The sequence below is a fragment of the Colobus angolensis genome, unplaced genomic scaffold, assembly GCF_000951035.1.
Source record: "Colobus angolensis palliatus isolate OR3802 unplaced genomic scaffold, Cang.pa_1.0 Scaffold99, whole genome shotgun sequence".
Taxonomy (NCBI): domain Eukaryota; kingdom Metazoa; phylum Chordata; class Mammalia; order Primates; family Cercopithecidae; genus Colobus; species Colobus angolensis.
The window spans coordinates 4,642,961-4,660,795 of NW_012123931.1; the positions used below are offsets into that span (position 1 = coordinate 4,642,961).

Genomic DNA, 17,835 nt, shown 5'->3' on the forward strand with positions numbered 1-17,835 from the left:
AAGGCTATTATTTCCCTGAGCCTGGCACACAAATGTAGACTGATGGCTACAGGGAGCAGGACAGATGGTCCTTCCCTCCGCGGAGGACATAGTGCTGGAGGGCAGAGGGAGTCCAAAGCAGTCACGTGGCTATGCACATCTGGAGGCCTGGGGGCGACAGGTGAGAGACACAGAGGCAAAAGGGAGGCCGTGAGAGGAGGAGGGGGAGGGGATGCTCAGGAGTAGGCAGGGCCCCCCATTTCCTAGAGCTAAAAAGGACAGAGCCATCACCAGTGGCACCCCATCCTTCATCATCATTCTCCCAGAGCCTACGTGTCTGGTCTGAGTGAGTGCAGGAACTCAGGATGCCTGCTCTCTCCCCCACCCCACAACACAGGGAACAGGGCCCCCTCCTTTCTGAATTAAATATTATCACTTCCCTCAACCTTCCTTGCTCCTGTATTTTCTGTGCTTCCCTTAGTAAAAAACAAAAACCCCACGGAGTCCAATATGGTGATTACTGAGAATAGCTAGCTTACCTAAGGGGTGGCGTCTCAAAGGTCTCTGCTCAGGGCTGTCTTCCAAATCCTGTTTCACATCAATTTATAAGCCAGACTAGGGCCAGTGGCATATGTACATCAAATATTTAGCAATAAACTCAATCAATTCCATCAGAACTTCTGGGGATGGAGCCCAGGCACCATTTACAACTCCCAAAGTGATTCTAATGGACAGTCAGGGTTGAGAACCACTGGACTAATGGGATCTGGAGCTGTATCACTAGGAACATAGTGCCCAGGACGCGGGAGGTGAGAGCTGATCTATTATGAGCTGAAGCATCGTGTTCCATGCCAGAGCCTCAATCTTCAAGGGACGCTGATGAAACACATCCAGAGGAGGGCGTTTGGGTGGAGAAATCATATTAGCTAAGGAAGGCTGAGGGGCAGGGGATATTTTGCTGCTCAGATGCTGGAGAAAGGCTGGGGGCAAAGGTCACAGACCCTCTGTCTGAGGGCCGGGTTATGTCTCCTCTGTGAGACTCAGGTGTTTCTCTAACAAAGCTCTGCCTCATTAGTAATGAAGTAGTGTCACCATAATTACCTGGAGCTGGCAGTGCCAAAGGTTATGAATACTCTCTGACACAAGTGCAAGAGATTTAACCTAACCTGAGCCACCTGCATCCAACAGGATGCTGGCCAGGCACAGTGGCTCTTGCCTGTAATCCCAGCACTTTGGGAGGCCAAGGCAGGAGGATTGATTGAACCCAGGAGTTTGAGACCAGCCCAGGCAATATAGCAAGACCCTGTCTCTGAAAAAAAAAAAAAAAATTTAAGTTAGTCAGGTGTAGTGGCAGGCACCCGTAGTCCCAGCTACTCAGGAGACTGAGGCAGGAAGATCACGAGCTCAGGAGGTTGAGGGTGCAGTGAGCTATGACCGTACCACAGAACTCCAGACTGGGCAACAGAGTGAGACCTTCTTTAAAAGAAATAAAAAAGAAAAAAGAAAAACCCCAAAGATGCTGAGAACCTTCCCCCATCAATTACGGTGCTCTGGGTGCAGGGCTCAACCCTGGCACACACCCACTCAGACCACAGTGCTGGGCCCACATAATCCACCCGGAGGCTGGGGTGGACACACTCACCCAGGACTGGGGTCCCAGGATCCCAGACAGCTCCTGGGAACGGAGGCAGCGGCAGTGACAGACAGATGCTGAAGGGCAAGGTGGTCCAGAGCAGATGGAAGGGATAACTGCAGGCCCTGTACGCTACTGAATCAGGCTCCACTCTGAAGTCTCTGAGAGCCCAACTGGATGTGAATTCCAAGCACCATCTCTACCCTGTCTAGAATCAGTTTTTCCAGCCACCCTAAGTTTTCTTCACTTGCACATTCTTACTGCCACAGGGACTGGCTAAAAAGGCAACTGAAACAATTGGCAACTCTCCCAACACTTAAAATGGATCCAGAGATCCCACTTCTAGGGCTCCATACTGTAGAAACTCGAGCATAAGCCTGCATTATTTGTGTCTAAACTGTAGGAACTAGCAAAATATAGGCTAGAACAGCAGTACTATGAGATACTATGTAGCCATTTAAAAAGAACGAGGGAGTTCTTTGCAAGAAGCTAGATACAAAATAGCATGTACCGCAGGATTCCATTTATATGAAGTTCAAGAATAAGTAAAACTAATTGGTGAAAGCAGCCAAGTGGGTAGGGCTGTTGCTTGGGTAGGGACACTAGGGAACTTTCTGGAATCCAGGAACTGTTCTATATCTTGATCTGGGTAGTGGTTATATGGGTAGAGATTTGTGTAAAAATTCATGGAGTCACACACTGAGGATTAGCATCTTGTAAATACTAGAGGTATGTTACACATCAATATAGAAAGCAAAGAGGATGAGGACACTCTAGAAGAATTGACTTGGGAAAAGAGTAAAAACAGAAAAAAGCATTGCATAATGTTTGATTACAAAAAAAAAAATATTTTTTGTAAATGTGTAAGACTGGATACAACAGTCTAGAAGGAAGCCAGTCTAGTAGCAGAGCCAGGATTGAAAGTCAAGTGTCCTGACCCCCAGCCCAGGCTTCTCCTGCTGCCCAGGGTCTGCGAGTGTAAGCAGAATGCTCCAAGCACATAAGTAGAAGAGGCAGGATGATCCAGATGCCCTGGCCATACCATTTTCACCCCTCCTCCCAGTCTCCTCCCTCTGGGTGGTGAGTGGTCAGATCCACTAATTGGTCTTCAAGCCCTGGTTACAAATGGTCCTGGAGGCGAATTCTGGTCACACCTTGAGCCAGGCAAATGAACCTTGCTCTGTCCTCTTTTAATATGGATGTGACACCTGCAGGCTACAGCTTGTCGCACTGTGAGAATTATTTCTCCATTAAAATGCAGGAGTTGGAGCTTTGCCCAGGAAGGGCAGCTAAAAATACTGCTGCCCAGGGCACTTGTCACCAGAGGACTTAGTTGCCACTCTCTTTACCCCTAAGCCTCCAGGCAAGTCCCACACCTGCTGGGTCCGTGCCCGGAACACTTGATGCAGTGTCATGTCTGAGCCTTATCCAGCCCTGTCGCAAAGAAAAAGCATGGGTTCCTGTGCCTGTTTTACAGATGAACAAACTGGGCTTCACACAGCTTGTTCCAAGTCACTGTGCTCAATCTACAAAATCACCTAAGGAGCAACAGTGCGTGGGCCCGACTGCAGGGAGGGAAAGAATAGCCCCTCACGTGTGCCCAGCACCTAATGGTTTGCAGTGTCTTTTTATTTTTATTTATTTTTGAGATGGAGTCTCACTCTGTCACCCAAGCTGGAATGCAGTGGCGCGATCTCAGCTCGCTGCAACTTCTACCTCCTGGGCTCAAATGATTCTCCTGTCTCAGTCCCCTGAGTAGCTGGGATGACAGGCACGTACCACCACAACCGGCTTTTTTGTATTCTTAGTGGAGACGGGGTTTCACCATGTTGGCCAGGCTGGTCTTGAACTCCTGACCTCGGGTGATCCGCCCGCCTCAGCCTCCCAAAATGCTAGGCTTACAGACGTGAGCCACCGCACCCGGCCTAATTGCAGTGTCTTCTCACCCACTGCTTTGTCCAACCCTCTCAACAATGCTTTGAAATAGGAACTATTACTGTCTCTTCCTTACCGGTAGGGACTGAAGCCCAGTGTGGTGAAGCAGCAAGCTCAAGGGCACACAGTGGGTTGGAGGGGCAAAGGCGTAAGTCTTTCAATCCTAATACCCACCCAGAGCACCAATGACAGGACCTCAAGCAACATGACTGATCTCACCCCTAGGGCCATCAACTTTATAACAAATCCTGCAGTTTGTAAAGGATGCTACATACTTTTTGGGAGATGACCTGTCACCACTATTTAATAGATACGGAAAGTAAGGCTCAGAGGTATGAAGGACACGGACACAGGTTAGTAGCAGAGCCAGGACTGAAAGTCAAGTGTCCTGACCCCCAGCACAGGCTCCTCCTGCTGCCCAGGGTCTGCAAAGCTCCAGGCTGTCCCAGTGCTGGGACACTGTCATCCAGGGGCAAACGAATGCAGTGCCCTAGGCAGGCTCCCAGAGCCCTGAATCTGGCTCTCTGGAAGCCTGTGTGCCTCCTCTCAGTCTTTCAAAGTGGAAGGTGGTTAAAACCTCAGTTCTGGTTTTCTTTTTTCTTTAGAGACAGAGTCTTGCTCTGTTGCCCAGAGTACAGTGCTGGAGTACAGTGGTACAATTATAGCAAATTGCAACTTTGACCTCCTGGGCTGAGGATCAAGTGATTCTCCCACCTCAGCCTCCTGAGTAACTAGGACTACAGGCGTGTGCCACCACACCTGGCTGATTTTTTATTTCTGTGCAGAGACAGGGTCTTGTTATATTGCCTGGGCTAGTCTTCAAATCCTGGCCTTAAGCGATCCTCCCACCTCAGCCTCCTAAAGTGTTGGGATTACAGGCATGAGCCACTGTGCACAGGTGGCTATTTTTCATACAAGAAAGCCAAGGTTCAGAGAAGGGAAATGTCCTGCTCAGGGTCATAGGGCAGAACTGTGTCCTGGGAATGGACCTCTGATCCCTGGCCCCGTGCCCATCCAATTGAGTCAGCCAAAAACAGCATTCAGAATTCTTCCTGGTGCCGGCTTCTTACTGAGTCTCAGCTTCCCAGTCTCTAAAATGGGTACATTAGCAGAGGTCCTAAACAAGCCTAGGTTTGCGTTTTCTGAGGGAAAGAAATTGGGTGATGCTTCCACTGGGAGGAGCCCCATAGAGTGACCAAAGGGCCTGGCTTTCTGGACAACCAGCTTCACTTTATCCAAGGGGAACCTGAAGCCAAGGAGGGAGCCAAACGGCCTTGGAGATCCAGTGATTTCAGGACGGTGAGATAAGGAGGGCCGGGTTTCAACATCCAGGAGAGAATCCTGCCGGTTGAGGCCTGGGGCCCACCCTGCTTCCAAACACTTCACAGAGAAAAGGTTTCTTACAAAGACATTTATTTTCCCCAAAACACACCTCCAGTTTACAAAATCCCTCCGAGTTCCACATTTAAATTAGAAGTCCTCACATCTTCCACTCCTGAGGCAGGGAGAGATGACACCCAGAAGGCATCAGAACATCTGAGTCTCACTCTACCGGAGGCTGGGAGCTGGCCAGAGGCAAGCCAGGAAAAGACTGCCCCAGCCCCAGAGCAGCACCATGGTGGGGGCGGGGCAGTCCCCTCTATGTCCCAAACACTCCTGGCCCTGCTCTGCCCCGGGCTCTGCCTCTGCTGCTGCTATGAAAGGTCCAGAGGGCCTTGGTGCCTGCTCACCTGCCCACGCCTGCACAGACACTTTGGATACCACCAGATTCTCCAGCTGTGGTGAGGGGCTATGTCCCTCTCTCCAGGTTTCCGCCCCAGCCCCATGCTCTGGGTAAGAATTAGGGGTGGGGTGGGGGTGAGGTATCCAGGAAGAATTGAGCACAGAGGAGGTGTGGAGCAGGGGGCGAGGCAGGAGCCCCCTGCAAACCGCAGCGTGCAGTGTAGTTAGTTGTCTGTCTCCCAGCTGGATGGGGAGTCCTTGAGGGAGGAACTTGATCTTCCCAAGCAGGGCCCCCAGCACCTAACGCAGTGCTGACATCTGTAGTTGCTCAATAAACATTAACTGAATGGATACATGAAAGGAAAGGAACAAAGAGGTGGGAAGGCAGAGGGACAGAAGCTGACCCCCAGGGGCCCCATCACAGACCCCCGGAGAACCAGTGTGACCAGCACATGCTTCCGTGGGGAGGATGGGCAGGGGAGAGGGGCACTGCAGAGGAGGCTGGGCAGGGGGGAACCACACGTGTTCCAGCACGTGCATCTGCAGGTCTCTCTGCACAGCTGTGCAAGTGGTGGGCACAGAGTGCCCTGTCTTCACTTGGGGCAGGGAGGGAAAAGCCCAGTATTGGAGGAAGAAAGGGAGAGGAAATAGCTTCTAGACTCCAGGAGATGCTGAGGCCACACTGTCCCTGTCTGAGAAGACAAGATTCTATGCAGGTGGAAGCAGGGCTGAACATGATCACTAGTGTATCAGGGCCATTGGAGAAACAAGGCCGGGGTGACTATGCATCGTGTCTTTGGTGAAATAAGGCAGGGGGGTCAGTCAGTCTGAATATTGCATCTTTTGGAGAAAAAAGGCAGCCAGATGGTCCATGCAGCACTGGAAGAAGAGGGTGGCGATGTGGTCAGTGTGCTGTGTCCCTAAGAAATGTATGTGCTGTGAAACAAGTCAGCAGGCAGGATGACTTAGAGAAATAAGGCTGTGGGTGGTCTGTGTACTGTGTCTGTAAGAAATAAGGCAGCAGGATGACTTGGGAATCATGTCCATTGGAGAAATAAGGCTGCACAGTGGTCTGTGCATCGCATCCTTTGCAGAAGGAGCCCACCTGTCAGAGTAGGATGCATCTGTTGGGGGCAGGGCTCACAGTACAGTCCCATTGCAGCCAGAGGGTAGGAGCTGTAGGGAAGGGCAGCAGCTCCCTGGTCCTCATGGTCAGGCTAATTCTTGTCCATCATCTTCATTTCATGATGGGAAGGAAAAAAAAGGGATGGGAAAAGCATTAGATGCCAGAAGTTCTATTTTGGGGATTATCCCAGAAGCCCAGGCACCTGGTCACACTTCAAGTGGGGAGTATGTGTGAGACAGCAGCCCAGCGGACAGCCCCCATGCTGACCACTGCCCTGGAGGCCCAGACACAGATGCAGGTGCCAAGCATGCTGGGGCACCTGAGGGGGACCACCTCACACAGCCCCCTCTCAGTCCCCACAGGTCCACAGCCCTACACACTTCCCTCCACTTCCCTCTAAGTGCAACACTTTTCCCTTCTCATCTCCAGACCCCATTCACCCTCCAAGGCCAGGCCCAATTCCCTCGTCCAGCAGGCAGCCTTCCCAGTGTCCCCTCCACACTGATTTCCCTGAGAGTGACACGGCAGAGGCCCTCCTCCTTCCCTCGAGCTTCCTGTCTCCATGTGGAGGGCCATTCCAAAGACTCATATTTCAGACCCCACCCTGCATCTGGAGCTGAATGGAGACTTGGGAAGAAGGGCTTGGGCCCTGTCCCTGCCCTTGCCTTCACCCATTCTTGCGGCTCTGTATGTCCCTGGGAAGAGGAGCTCCCCCATCTGGGCACTGCCTCTGTGGTTGTCCAGCATGGCCAGAGACTGAAGGGGCAGGCTGCCTCACCAAGGAGCAGGATTAGGAAGCAAACTGGTTTGTCCAACCAGGCCACATTCTCCAGAAACTCTTCACAACCAAGCTGACTTTTTTTTTTTTTGAGATGGAATCTCACTCTGTCACCCAGCCTGGAGTGCACAGGTGCGATCTCAGCTCACTGCAACCTCCGCCTCCTGGGTTCAAGTGATTCTCCCACCTCAGCCTCCCAACTAGCTGGGATTACAGGCATGTGCCACCACACCTGGCTAATTTTTGTATTTTTAGTAGAGACGGGGTTTCACCATGTTGGCCAGGCTGGTCTCGAACTCCTGACCTCAAATGATCCACCCACCTCGGCCTCCCAAAGTGCTGAGATTACAGGCGTGATGCACCGCACCTGGCCTAAGCTGTCACTTTTTATCTCCATCTGCCCAAATCTTCTATGGTTATTTGATTCTGAACAACAGGAAGGAAATGACTTATCTCCTACATTTCCAAATGTCATCACTGACATTATAACAATAGGCCTAATAATGACTATTATTAGGACATTTACTAACCACCTACTGTGTACCGGGGACATGGCTACCCAGCTGAACATTTTTCTAGCCTCCCCTGAGTTAGGGCTCATATGCCTGGGTTCTGACCAATGGGATGTAAGCGGAAGTGATGCAGGCTACTTCCAGTCAAGCTCTAGAAGGAAACATATCCTTCCTTTTTCTCCCTCTTGGCTCTGGAGGGGGTGTGGGAGCTCGAACAGCTTCTTAGACCTAGGAATGAAAGCTTGAAGTTGAAGAGGGCAGAATCCAGGTAAGTGGAACCTGGCTTCAGGTCATCCGTGGTTTTACGATTACCTATGCTCACACTATCACAGGAAGGAGGAATAAACTCCTGTCCTGGTTAAGCCTCTGTCATATTTGGGTCCCATTAGAGTAGATGGGACCTTGGTTACTCAGCCCTCTGCCATCTCACCACGGGGAAGCTGAGGCTGCTCTTCTGCAGAGGGGCCTCAGGTTACCAGTGAAAGGATGATGCCTACCCACCCTCTCAGTCTCTCACACACAGATGTGTGCATACACAGACACAATCTCAAGCCCAGGTGTCTTTACCTTCTTTGCTGTCAGAGTGTTTCAGAGGCTGCAGGGCTGTAAAAAAAGGAAGGCGCACACGGTAAGGAACTGTGGGAAGTGGTGGGGTAGGGAGTCAGGCAGAGGAAGGAGTGAGGGCTGGAAAGGGCGGGAGAAGTTAGCAGAGTGGGACCACTTCACAGCACAGGGGAAGGGGCCCTAGGCTGCTGTTCGAAGCCCCAGCCCCAGGTCCCAGTTCCACTCTGTGGCTTGTCATTCCCTCTGGGCCTTAGTTTTCTGCATCTATAGAATGGGACAACCCTTGAGCCCTCCACCTCCAGCTGGAGTTGCGGAACTGCCCTGAGCCCACTCTACACACGGGGTGATGTGAGAAGCTAAAGGAGACTGGCAGATTTGCAGGTGGGCCTGGGACCGTGTGGAATGAGACTAACCAACTCCCTCACCCACACTCTTCTCCCCACTCCCTCCCTTCTGCCAACGACATCTGCCTCTGAGCAAGAAAAATGAGGTCTGATCCCAGAGCTGTCTCTATGCCTGCCACACTGGGCACCAACAGGCAAAGAATTAATTGGCATAATTTATAGCAGTCCCCAAGTGTCAATCTCCTGCCCTTCCTTCTGCGGGGGTGGGGAGGAAACCGGCATTAACTGGAACCATCCCAAATGGCTCAGCGGAAACCTGCCTCTCCCAGCCCAGGATCCCCTGGAAGTCGGCCTCCAGCAGCCATGGGCACCAGTGCCTGGGCACCACCCAAGCTGGGCCCCCAGCTTACTGTGCCATGCTCCTATGTCCTTTGCAAGTACCTCCCTCTCCAGTCACCTGAGAGAGCTTCAAAACAGCCAGGGCAGGGTCAGGATGACATTTTACAGATGGGAAACTGACACCCAGAGGAGCAAGGTACCTTGCCCAAAGCTAGAGCCTGTAACTAGAACAGGATTGTCTTAAGCTGTTTGCCTAACAGTAATAGGACTCCAGTGTATTAAGCACTTGGCACTAGGTATGGTACTAGGTCCTTTATATATGTTATCTCAATTAATTAAATTAATAATTCAAACAACCTGTGAATCTGTGATTATCCCCATTTTACATAAGAGAAAACTGAAGTCGGAGAGGCAAACCATCTTGCTCAAGGCCACTCTGTTTACCTGAGATGGAGCTGGAACTTAAACCCAGACTGCCCTATCTCTGGAGTCCCTGCTCCCACCCCTAGGAAGCTATCAGACTCCACACTGTGGGGCCAATCAGGTGGAATCAGCCCTGGCAGATGGGTAAAGGTTGGCAGGAGAAATGAAGACACACCTGGGAGGGAACAGGGTGATCCACCTCCTGCCTAACTCTGGGCAAAGAGCAGACTCACCAGGGTGGCAAGGCCTCAGTCCAGAGAACACATTTCATTCAAACCTTACAGCAAATCTGTCCCCTCCAGATCCTTGAGTCCCCTTTCCTTTCCCTTATGTCCCTCTCCCAGCCAAGAGTGCCAGCTCCAAGTTCAGACTCACCTGTCTTGGATCCTTCTCCCCCCCCATCCTGGTCCTCAGCTCCTGCAAAGGCAAGAACTCAGAATAAACAAAACTCTTTTACAGGCCCATTTTCATGCCAGCACTTTCCCACCCAAGAGTGCAGGAAGCTGGTGAACAGGGCCTGAGTGGGCCTGACTTGTAGTCCAAATGCTAGACACGAGTTAGAGCCCAAAAGCAGAGCACAGCAGAGCCGAGCCTGTGACAACATGAAGGGGCTCCCAGCCTGGAGCCCACCACTCACCCAGCCAAGGACCATCCACTCAGCCTAGAGCCCTTACCACACACCCAGTCAAAGACCACCCACCTACCCTCCACCAGCCCACCCACCCATCACCTCACCCATCCGCTGGCTCAGTAGCCCTGCCAACCATCAACCTCCAACAGATGTAACCAAGCAGCCGTCTACCCGCTCATCCATCCACCTGTCCACCTCACAAGTACTCACCTATCTGCCACCTGACCACTCCCTTCTTCCCTCTCCTTCCTGACCTCCAGCCATCCCCAGCCTCTGACTACCCATCTACTCTCATGCATCTGTTTACCCACCAGGGTCAAGTCACCACCCACTAATATCCTCTCACCCACTTACTAGTCACCAATGCCAGCTCAGGCTGACCCTCAGCCCCGCAAATGGCAGCTGCTTCAGACCCTCTCACTCTGAGGCAGGCATGTTCCTCCCCAGTGCCATACCTGCCCCTGGCGTGCCTACATTTGTGCCGCACAGCTTCCATGCTCTGGCCTGCTCTCTCACACACGCATGTGACTTACACTTTCACAGGCACACTTGTTCGCACAGACACTCTCATCCCCTTGTAGCGCTTGGCCTTACACTCCCACCACCTTCCAGTCACACTCATCCACACTCATCCTGTGGTATCTACGCACAGACAGGCTCACGCTTGTTCACACACACAAGACATAGACTCAAGGTCACACACAGACAAATCCAGCCCCCTTTGCACTCACACTCATTCTGTCTCTAGAAAGTGACACCAAAGACACAGCAACATACCCCAAGACACATAAGTGCACACACACACACTCTCACCTGCATTCTCCTCCTCACAGCTCTGTTTGATCTTTCTCCAGCACACGAAAGCCAGGGCCAGCAGCAGTGCAACGAGACAGACAGAGAGCCCCACGGTCACCCACAGGGCCTCCGGGGGGAATGTCATGGGCTGCCCTGAGAGAAAAAGTAGGAACGGTGAGACCGTCAAGCTTGGCCCCATGTCCCGGAGGACAGCACCATTGGCTCCAAGTGTGAACAGGGGATCCCACCCTCACTGGGCCCTAACACTATGAATAAAGCTCACTGAAGTTCCCATAGTCCCTTCGCCATATACTCCCCAAACCCTGATACAACCCTGGCTGATGTGGACACACCTCAACCAGGAAGGATTGAAAAGTCTGTGGTTGAATGATGCTCAAGAACCTTCTATGGCTCCCTAGTGACTTCAGAATAATGCTTCAAGCTTCAAGGGTGATTCAAGGACCTCTATAAGCTGGCTGCTGCTTACCCTCCCCTAACCTTTCTTTCTAATTCTACTGTAGGAGCCTCAGCTCCAGCCAAACTGGTGTCCTAACCATTCTCCCCAGAAGCAACTGGCTCCTTCCAACCTCTGCACTATTGCTATCAGTTTCCCAAACTCTCTACCTAGCTCAATATTCACCTCCTCCAGAGGCCCTCTTTTGACTGCTCCAGTCCCACCTGGTGACGTTTTCCATCCTACGGATCAGGAGGCAGCAAACTGCGGCCCATGGGCCAAAGCTGGCTTGTGGCCTGTTTTTGTACAGTCCACAAACTAGTGATGGTTTTTACATTTGTAAAGGAATACCAAAAACAGATGGGGGAAGGCGGAGGAGGAACAGAAGGAGAAGCAGCAGCAACAGAGATGGTGTGTGGCCCACGACGCCTAAAAACATTTACTCCCTGGCCATTTACAGAAAATGTCTGCTGAGCCCTACATACAGATGAGGTCACTGAGGGGGCTGGAGCGAGGACTTGGAGTTTCCCCAGGGAGTCAGGTAGGTCTGCAGGGGCCTTGCCAGGGGGATATTTACGTGAAACACTGAGGCCCCTCCTCTTAGAGCTCACATCAAGAGGGAAGAAGTTGAGAACCCAAAGCTGGGCAGGGCCAAGAGCTGTTCTGAGCACAGCCCATGTGGCTCCATCTTACACACCATCCTCCAGGCCGGCCCCTGCACCCAGCTGGGTCCTGGGCAGAGGTCTTGAGAGGAAAAGTCTGACAAAAGACAGTGCTGCTTTCCTTTGCTCTCTGGAGACGATGCGTGCCCAGGGCCTCAGCAGCTTCTGCAGGAGGCCCTGTCAGTGCAATGCGCACTGCCACGGACCCTTTGGCAGCAGAGACCCCAGCATAGATGCACCTCATGCAGGGATCTGTAGAGGTCACCTTCAATAGGCACCGCTGGCAAAACTGCTGCGCTGGCCATTGGAAGCAGAGGGATCCATCGCCCCAGTGATGAAGAGAGGTATGCAGAAAAGGAGGGCAGCAGCTGATGTGGTGGCCAAGAGCACACAGTAAAAAAAACCACCACCGCCACCCTGGAAATCCCATCATGGGGCTCTGATGGCAGAGGAGGGGGCAGAGCCACAGAAATGCTCAAGCAGAGGGTCTCTTTCCATGTTCCCCCTTAGCTGGTGTTGTCCCTGGAACACAAATTAGATTTGCCCTGTTCACCCAAGAAAGGACAGAGCTAGGGTTCAGGCCACATCTCCAGGGCTTGCTCCATAAATCTCCCCCGAGAGGCCCTGCACAGCACACTCAACTTCACTAACTTCGTCAGGTATGGGACAGACCAGCTGGAGGACTGAAAGCCTGAATCCCAGAATGTTTTACATGACACAAAGCTGCCTGAAGCAAAATACAGGCCAAGGGCTCCAAAGTAGGCCAGAATTGCTCTAAGAAAAACAGGAGGCTGGCTGGTGGGGAGGAGAGGAAATTAGGCTGAGAGGCCAAAGTTGGATTCTGATCGTGGCTCATCTCCTCACTGCAGGGCGCTGGAGCCTAGGCCTACGGATCCACAGAGGAGTTTAGACAGGCAGCGAACCCTCCAGAGTTACATGCAAACTGCTGCATTGATCATTTATCCAATTTTCAAAGAGGGGTCTGACCCCAAAGACTCAGAACCACTGTGCCAGTCTGTGACCTTGGGAAAGCTCCCCCTTCTCTGTGGACCTCAGTTTCTTCATCTATGAAATGTGCTTGGCAACAATGGTCTCAATGAAATCACTTTTTTATTTTTATTTATTTTTTAAGACAGTGTCTTGCTCTGTCACCCAGGTTGGAGTGCAGTGACACTATCTCAGCTCACTGCAACCTCCGCCTCCCAGGTTTAAGCAATTCTCTTGCCCCAGCCTCCCAAGTAGCTGGGACTACAGGTGCATGCCACCACACCCAGCTAATTTTTGTGTTTTTAGTAGAAATGGGGTTTCACCATGCTGACCAGGTTGGTCTCAAACTCCTGACCTCAAGGGATCCACCTGCCTTGGCCTCGGAAAGTGCTGAGATTACAGGTGTGAGCCACCACACCCGGCCCTAAATTCTTTTGAAATCACTTTAAATGTTAGCTACTCAAGTTTAAAATAGAGAATTTTCTCTTAGGTGAGATGAACATTCTCTTTGCAATCACATTTATACTCATAAGTCCTTTCTGCACAGCATCGCAAATATCCAGCTCAGCCCAGGGTGCAAATGACCACAAAGACCCCTTATCCTTCAAGGCCTTCTCAGCTCCCACTTGGCCCTGGAGGTGTCCTCACTACCACCCTCCCTCCTCTGAAAGCTTCATATCCTCTGCCAAGATCAGTCTATCTTCTATTTCTTCTTTTCTCCTGTGAACAGCATTTTCACCACTAGACCATATGCTATTCTCTAAAAGGTCAAGGACATGTCTCAGAACATTCAAGAGCTCAGGGCAGCTACTCTCTCCTGGATAGCACAGGCCCATGGGGTCTCCAGGAAGGAGTATTTTCCATCTTGGGGAAGGGGTGGGCAGAGGGAGCACATCCTTGCTGGAAGGAAACACCTAAGAGAGAAGGAGGCATGAGCCTGAACTCCAAGCAGGTGATGTGATGGGCCCTGGCTCTGAGCTTGTCAGAAGTGGGGACCACATAGGGCTCAAGGGGAAAAGGACAGGAATAAGTCAGTGAGTCCCGAGGTGCGTGCAGACCTGGAAACTGAGGGCAAGATCAGAACTTGGATGGGCTGGGGATCAGGTGGAAGTCGTCAGAAGACAAGAGGAGAACCAGACAGACAAAACCTGCTGTCCTGACCTCACTGTGTACCAGGAGGAGGTCTCTGGGAAAGCTCGGTTGGCCCAGAGAGAGATACTGAAGAGCCAGACTGAGCACATCAGCCCAGGAAGTGACTAACTAGAGGCCTCTCAGGGCCAAACACAGATGGAGACTGCGCCTCTTGACCTCAACACTCTTCACACCCTCAGGCACAAGAGGTGCCTACCAGGCTAGGACCTGGAAACCAGAGACTAAGAATCACTAAAGGGGCAGCCTCTATCTGGTGTTTGACCACATGGGGGCAGCAAAGACAGCCCCTGCCCATCCAACTGCTGCCTGGGTGGAGCTCACGTCTGCAGGAAGAAGAGCTGACGTTGACTCAGGTGTTGAGGACTAACTGGGGAGGTCCAGCTGTCACTCAGGGCTTCAGAATCAGATGGCACCCACTGACCCAGAATACCTTCCTACGACTCAGAGGAGTTGCTGTGGGAAAGCACACCCACACAAGTCCCCTGGGCAATACCTTGTGGCTGCCCCAGCATTCCTGCCCATGCCTCCAAATTCCAGGCAGGTACTTTGTCCTCTGCATAAGAAGCGTAAGTGCCAAGAAAAGCACTCTTAGGAAGGCAAACATTATAAATGGTTCTTATCAGCTCGAGTCCCTTAGGGACTTGTGGGTGAGTCCCTTAAGGACTTAAGAGTGTGAGCACCTGAAGTCTATGAAAGGGATTTTGAAAAAGTCTTCTGGCCACCCAAACCTATGGAAATTCCCCCTTAGGGTCCAGTAAAGAGGCAGTTACTCGCTCTGTCCTTCCCCAGTTGCTCATCTGCCCCTACCTGTGATGGTGACAGAACCATGCGCGTCCTGCTGCAGCACCGGGTTGCGCACCAGGCAGCTGTAGGTGCCATTCGCACCCAGCACCACCCGCAGGATACTGTGCACATCAAACAAGCCCTGCTCATTGGCCATCTGCGACGTGGTCACGTTGCCAGTCAGGGGCGCACCCTGCCCATCCTGCCAGAACACCTCGGCCTCAGGGTAGCCTCGGTAGCTGGAACACGTGATGGTCACCGTATCCCCGGGTCGCAGGTCCTTGTTAGGCTCCAGGGTCATGCTGGGCTTCGAGTAGGGAGCTGGAGGTGGCAGAGGACAGGGGTCAAGGGCAGGGCAATGGCAGACGACGGAAAGGATGCTTGGGGCTGAGTACAGGAATCAGCACTGGGGCTGGGGTTCTGGGAGCAGTGGTGCAGCAGGGAGTGAGCTGCAGGGGGAATGGAGGGTGAACCAAGGGGAAGGCGTCCCCCACTCCCGGTGCTCACCAGCCACCTGCAGGCTGACAGCAGCGCTGCCAAAATCCCGGATGCTCACGAAGCAGGTGAAGCTGCCCTCGTCTGCCACACGCACGCGCTGCAGCCTCAGGGATGCGTTGCCCTGTGCCAGCAGGTCCAGGAAGAGTGCCGTGCGGTTGGCATAGGAGCTGCCCTGGTCCCGGCCCTCGGTGAAACTGTGCACCAGCTGTTTGGTGTCTGTCAGCTGCCAGATGAGGTTGAGCTGTGCCAGGCTAAAGCCAGGCTCGGGGGAGAAGGAGCAGCGCAGGGTGGCATCGGTGCCCACCAGGGCTACCACCGGGTCCTCAGGGACCTGGACCTCCACGGCTCCTGGGGGTGGGGGTCAGAGGGGCAGGGTGATGAGGAGAAGCAGGACTCTCCAGGCTACCATCCAAGTCTCCCAACCTCTTCCCCCATCAACTCCCAGAGCCTGTTCCATCTTCCTATTTTCTTCTTAGATGCAAAAGTAAATTAAGCCTGAGGACTCTCAGATATGGAGTCTTCCCAGTCCTCTGAGAACAATCACAGCAGGTGGGTCTTGGCCTGACCAGATCAATCCCAGGGCCAGGCCTGGGGTAGGTGACCCTCACCAACTCCAGCCCTGGTGAATCCTGCCATCAGGACTCCTTTCTTTCTCCCACCCCTCTGCCAACCCAGATGTGGCTCCAGTCTTCCCAGAGGCTTCCAGAGCCTTGAAGTCAGGAAAGCCAAGAAGGCCTGTGATTGCTCCGCCCCCAACCCCATCCAATGAACACCCCCACCTCCCCATTATCTTTCTCCCTATCATTAGGAGGCAACTGGCTGTTCCAGGAGACTGAAGGTGGGGCCAGATTCGGAGCTCCCAACCCCTGCTAATAGAAGCAGAACCCCCCTCCCCCAGGTGGACATTTAAGCAAAGAAACCTGTGGGGCTTCTCTGGGGTGTGATGGTGATGGAGCCGTGTGCGTCCTGCTGCAGCACGGGGTTGCGCACCAGGCAGCTGTAGGTGCCATTTGCACCCAGCACCACCCGCAGGACGCTATGCACATCAAACAAGCCCTGCTCATTGGCCATCTGCGACGTGGTCACGTTGCCAGTCAGGGGCGCACCCTGCCCATCCTGCCAGAACACCTCAGCCTCAGGGTAGCCTCGGTAGCTGGAGCACGTGATGGTCACCGTGTCCCCGGGCTGCAGGTCCTTGTTAGGCTCCAGGGTCATGCTGGGCTTCGAGTAGGGAGCTGGAGGTGGCAGAGGACAGGGGTCAAGGGCAGGGCAATGGCAGATGACGGAAAGGATGCATGGAGCTGAGTACAGGAATCAGCACTGGGGCTGGGGTTCTGGGAGCAGTGGTGCAGCAGGGAGTGAGCTGCAGGGGGAATGGAGGGTGAACCAAGGGGAAGGCGTCCCCCACTCCCGGTGCTCACCGGCCACCTGCAGGCTGACAGCAGCGCTGCCAAAATCCCGGATGCTCACGAAGCAGGTGAAGCTGCCCTCGTCTGCCACACGCACGCGCTGCAGCCTCAAGGATGCGTTGCCCTGTGCCAGCAGGTCCAGGAAGAGTGCCGTGCGGTTGGCATAAGCGCTGCCCTGGTCCCGGCCCTCGGTGAAACTGTGCACCAGCTGTTTGGTGTCTGTCAGCTGCCAGATGAGGTTAAGCTGTGCCAGGCTAAAGCCAGGCTCAGGGGAGAAGGAGCAGCGCAGGGTGGCATCGGTGCCCACCAGTGCCACCACCGGGTCCTCAGGGACCTGGACCTCCAGGGCTCCTGGGGGCAGGGGAAGTGGGGGACATAAAAGGGGGACTGAGGATGGGTGGGAACTCTCTGGGCCTCCCTAGTCCCCCTCCTTGTCCCGCTAAACCCAGGCTCTATCCACCCCTCCTTTTAGGCCTGAGACCCAAAGTAATTTATTGTCTCAGGGCCTCATTCAGTCGAGAATATAGTGAGCACCTGCAGGTGTCAAGCATAAGAGTCAGAAACGCAACAGAGAGCAACACTAAGGTCACACACCCACAGAAGTTACATTTTAATGGGAGAGAGGGACAAACGGGCACACAGATTCTCATCAGCATGTGACTAAGGTATGTGAAGAAAAGAAGCCAGCAGGTTAGCAAGTGAAGCAACAGCTTTTCAAAAATCTGGCAGGTACTTTACACCTGCCTGCGCCATGTGCATTTCCCCATGAGCGTAATTTTATAAACTGGGGAGTCCAAAACAGTATCCACCAAAAATGTCAATAGTGGTTTTCTCTGGAGGAGAGAGAATCACAAGTGCTTTTTTTCCCCCTTTTCCTAAAGAAACACGATTTGTTTTTATACAAGACAGAACACCCGTACCTTTAAATACAGTGGTGAGGCACGTGATTTTTAAAGCGATTAAGCTGAAATTTACAAGGAACGAAAAAGAGCTGACATACAGAGAACCCCCTTAGAGGAAACAGCAGGTGGAAGGCCCTGAGGCAAGACTGGCCTTGCTGTGTGAAAATATCAGGGAGTGTCCCATGTGGCAGATGCATCTGATGGGAG

General features: G+C 52.8%; 1 protein-coding gene across 1 annotated transcript in view; it reads right to left on the minus strand.

Annotated features, from left to right (window-relative positions):
• Nucleotides 1–4,939: 4,939 nt before the first annotated feature.
• Nucleotides 4,940–17,835, minus strand: part of CD276 (CD276 molecule) — a 29,198-nt gene continuing 16,302 nt past the window's right edge. The window contains exons 3-10 of the mRNA XM_011932962.1: nt 16,739–17,077; nt 16,238–16,552; nt 15,327–15,665; nt 14,844–15,140; nt 10,800–10,934; nt 9,731–9,772; nt 8,253–8,288; nt 4,940–6,504 (exon numbers count right to left, since the gene is read on the minus strand). Coding sequence (XP_011788352.1) covers nt 6,482–6,504; nt 8,253–8,288; nt 9,731–9,772; nt 10,800–10,934; nt 14,844–15,140; nt 15,327–15,665; nt 16,238–16,552; nt 16,739–17,077 — 1,526 coding nt within the window. The 3' untranslated portion in view covers nt 4,940–6,481. The remainder of the gene's footprint in view (nt 6,505–8,252; nt 8,289–9,730; nt 9,773–10,799; nt 10,935–14,843; nt 15,141–15,326; nt 15,666–16,237; nt 16,553–16,738; nt 17,078–17,835) is intronic.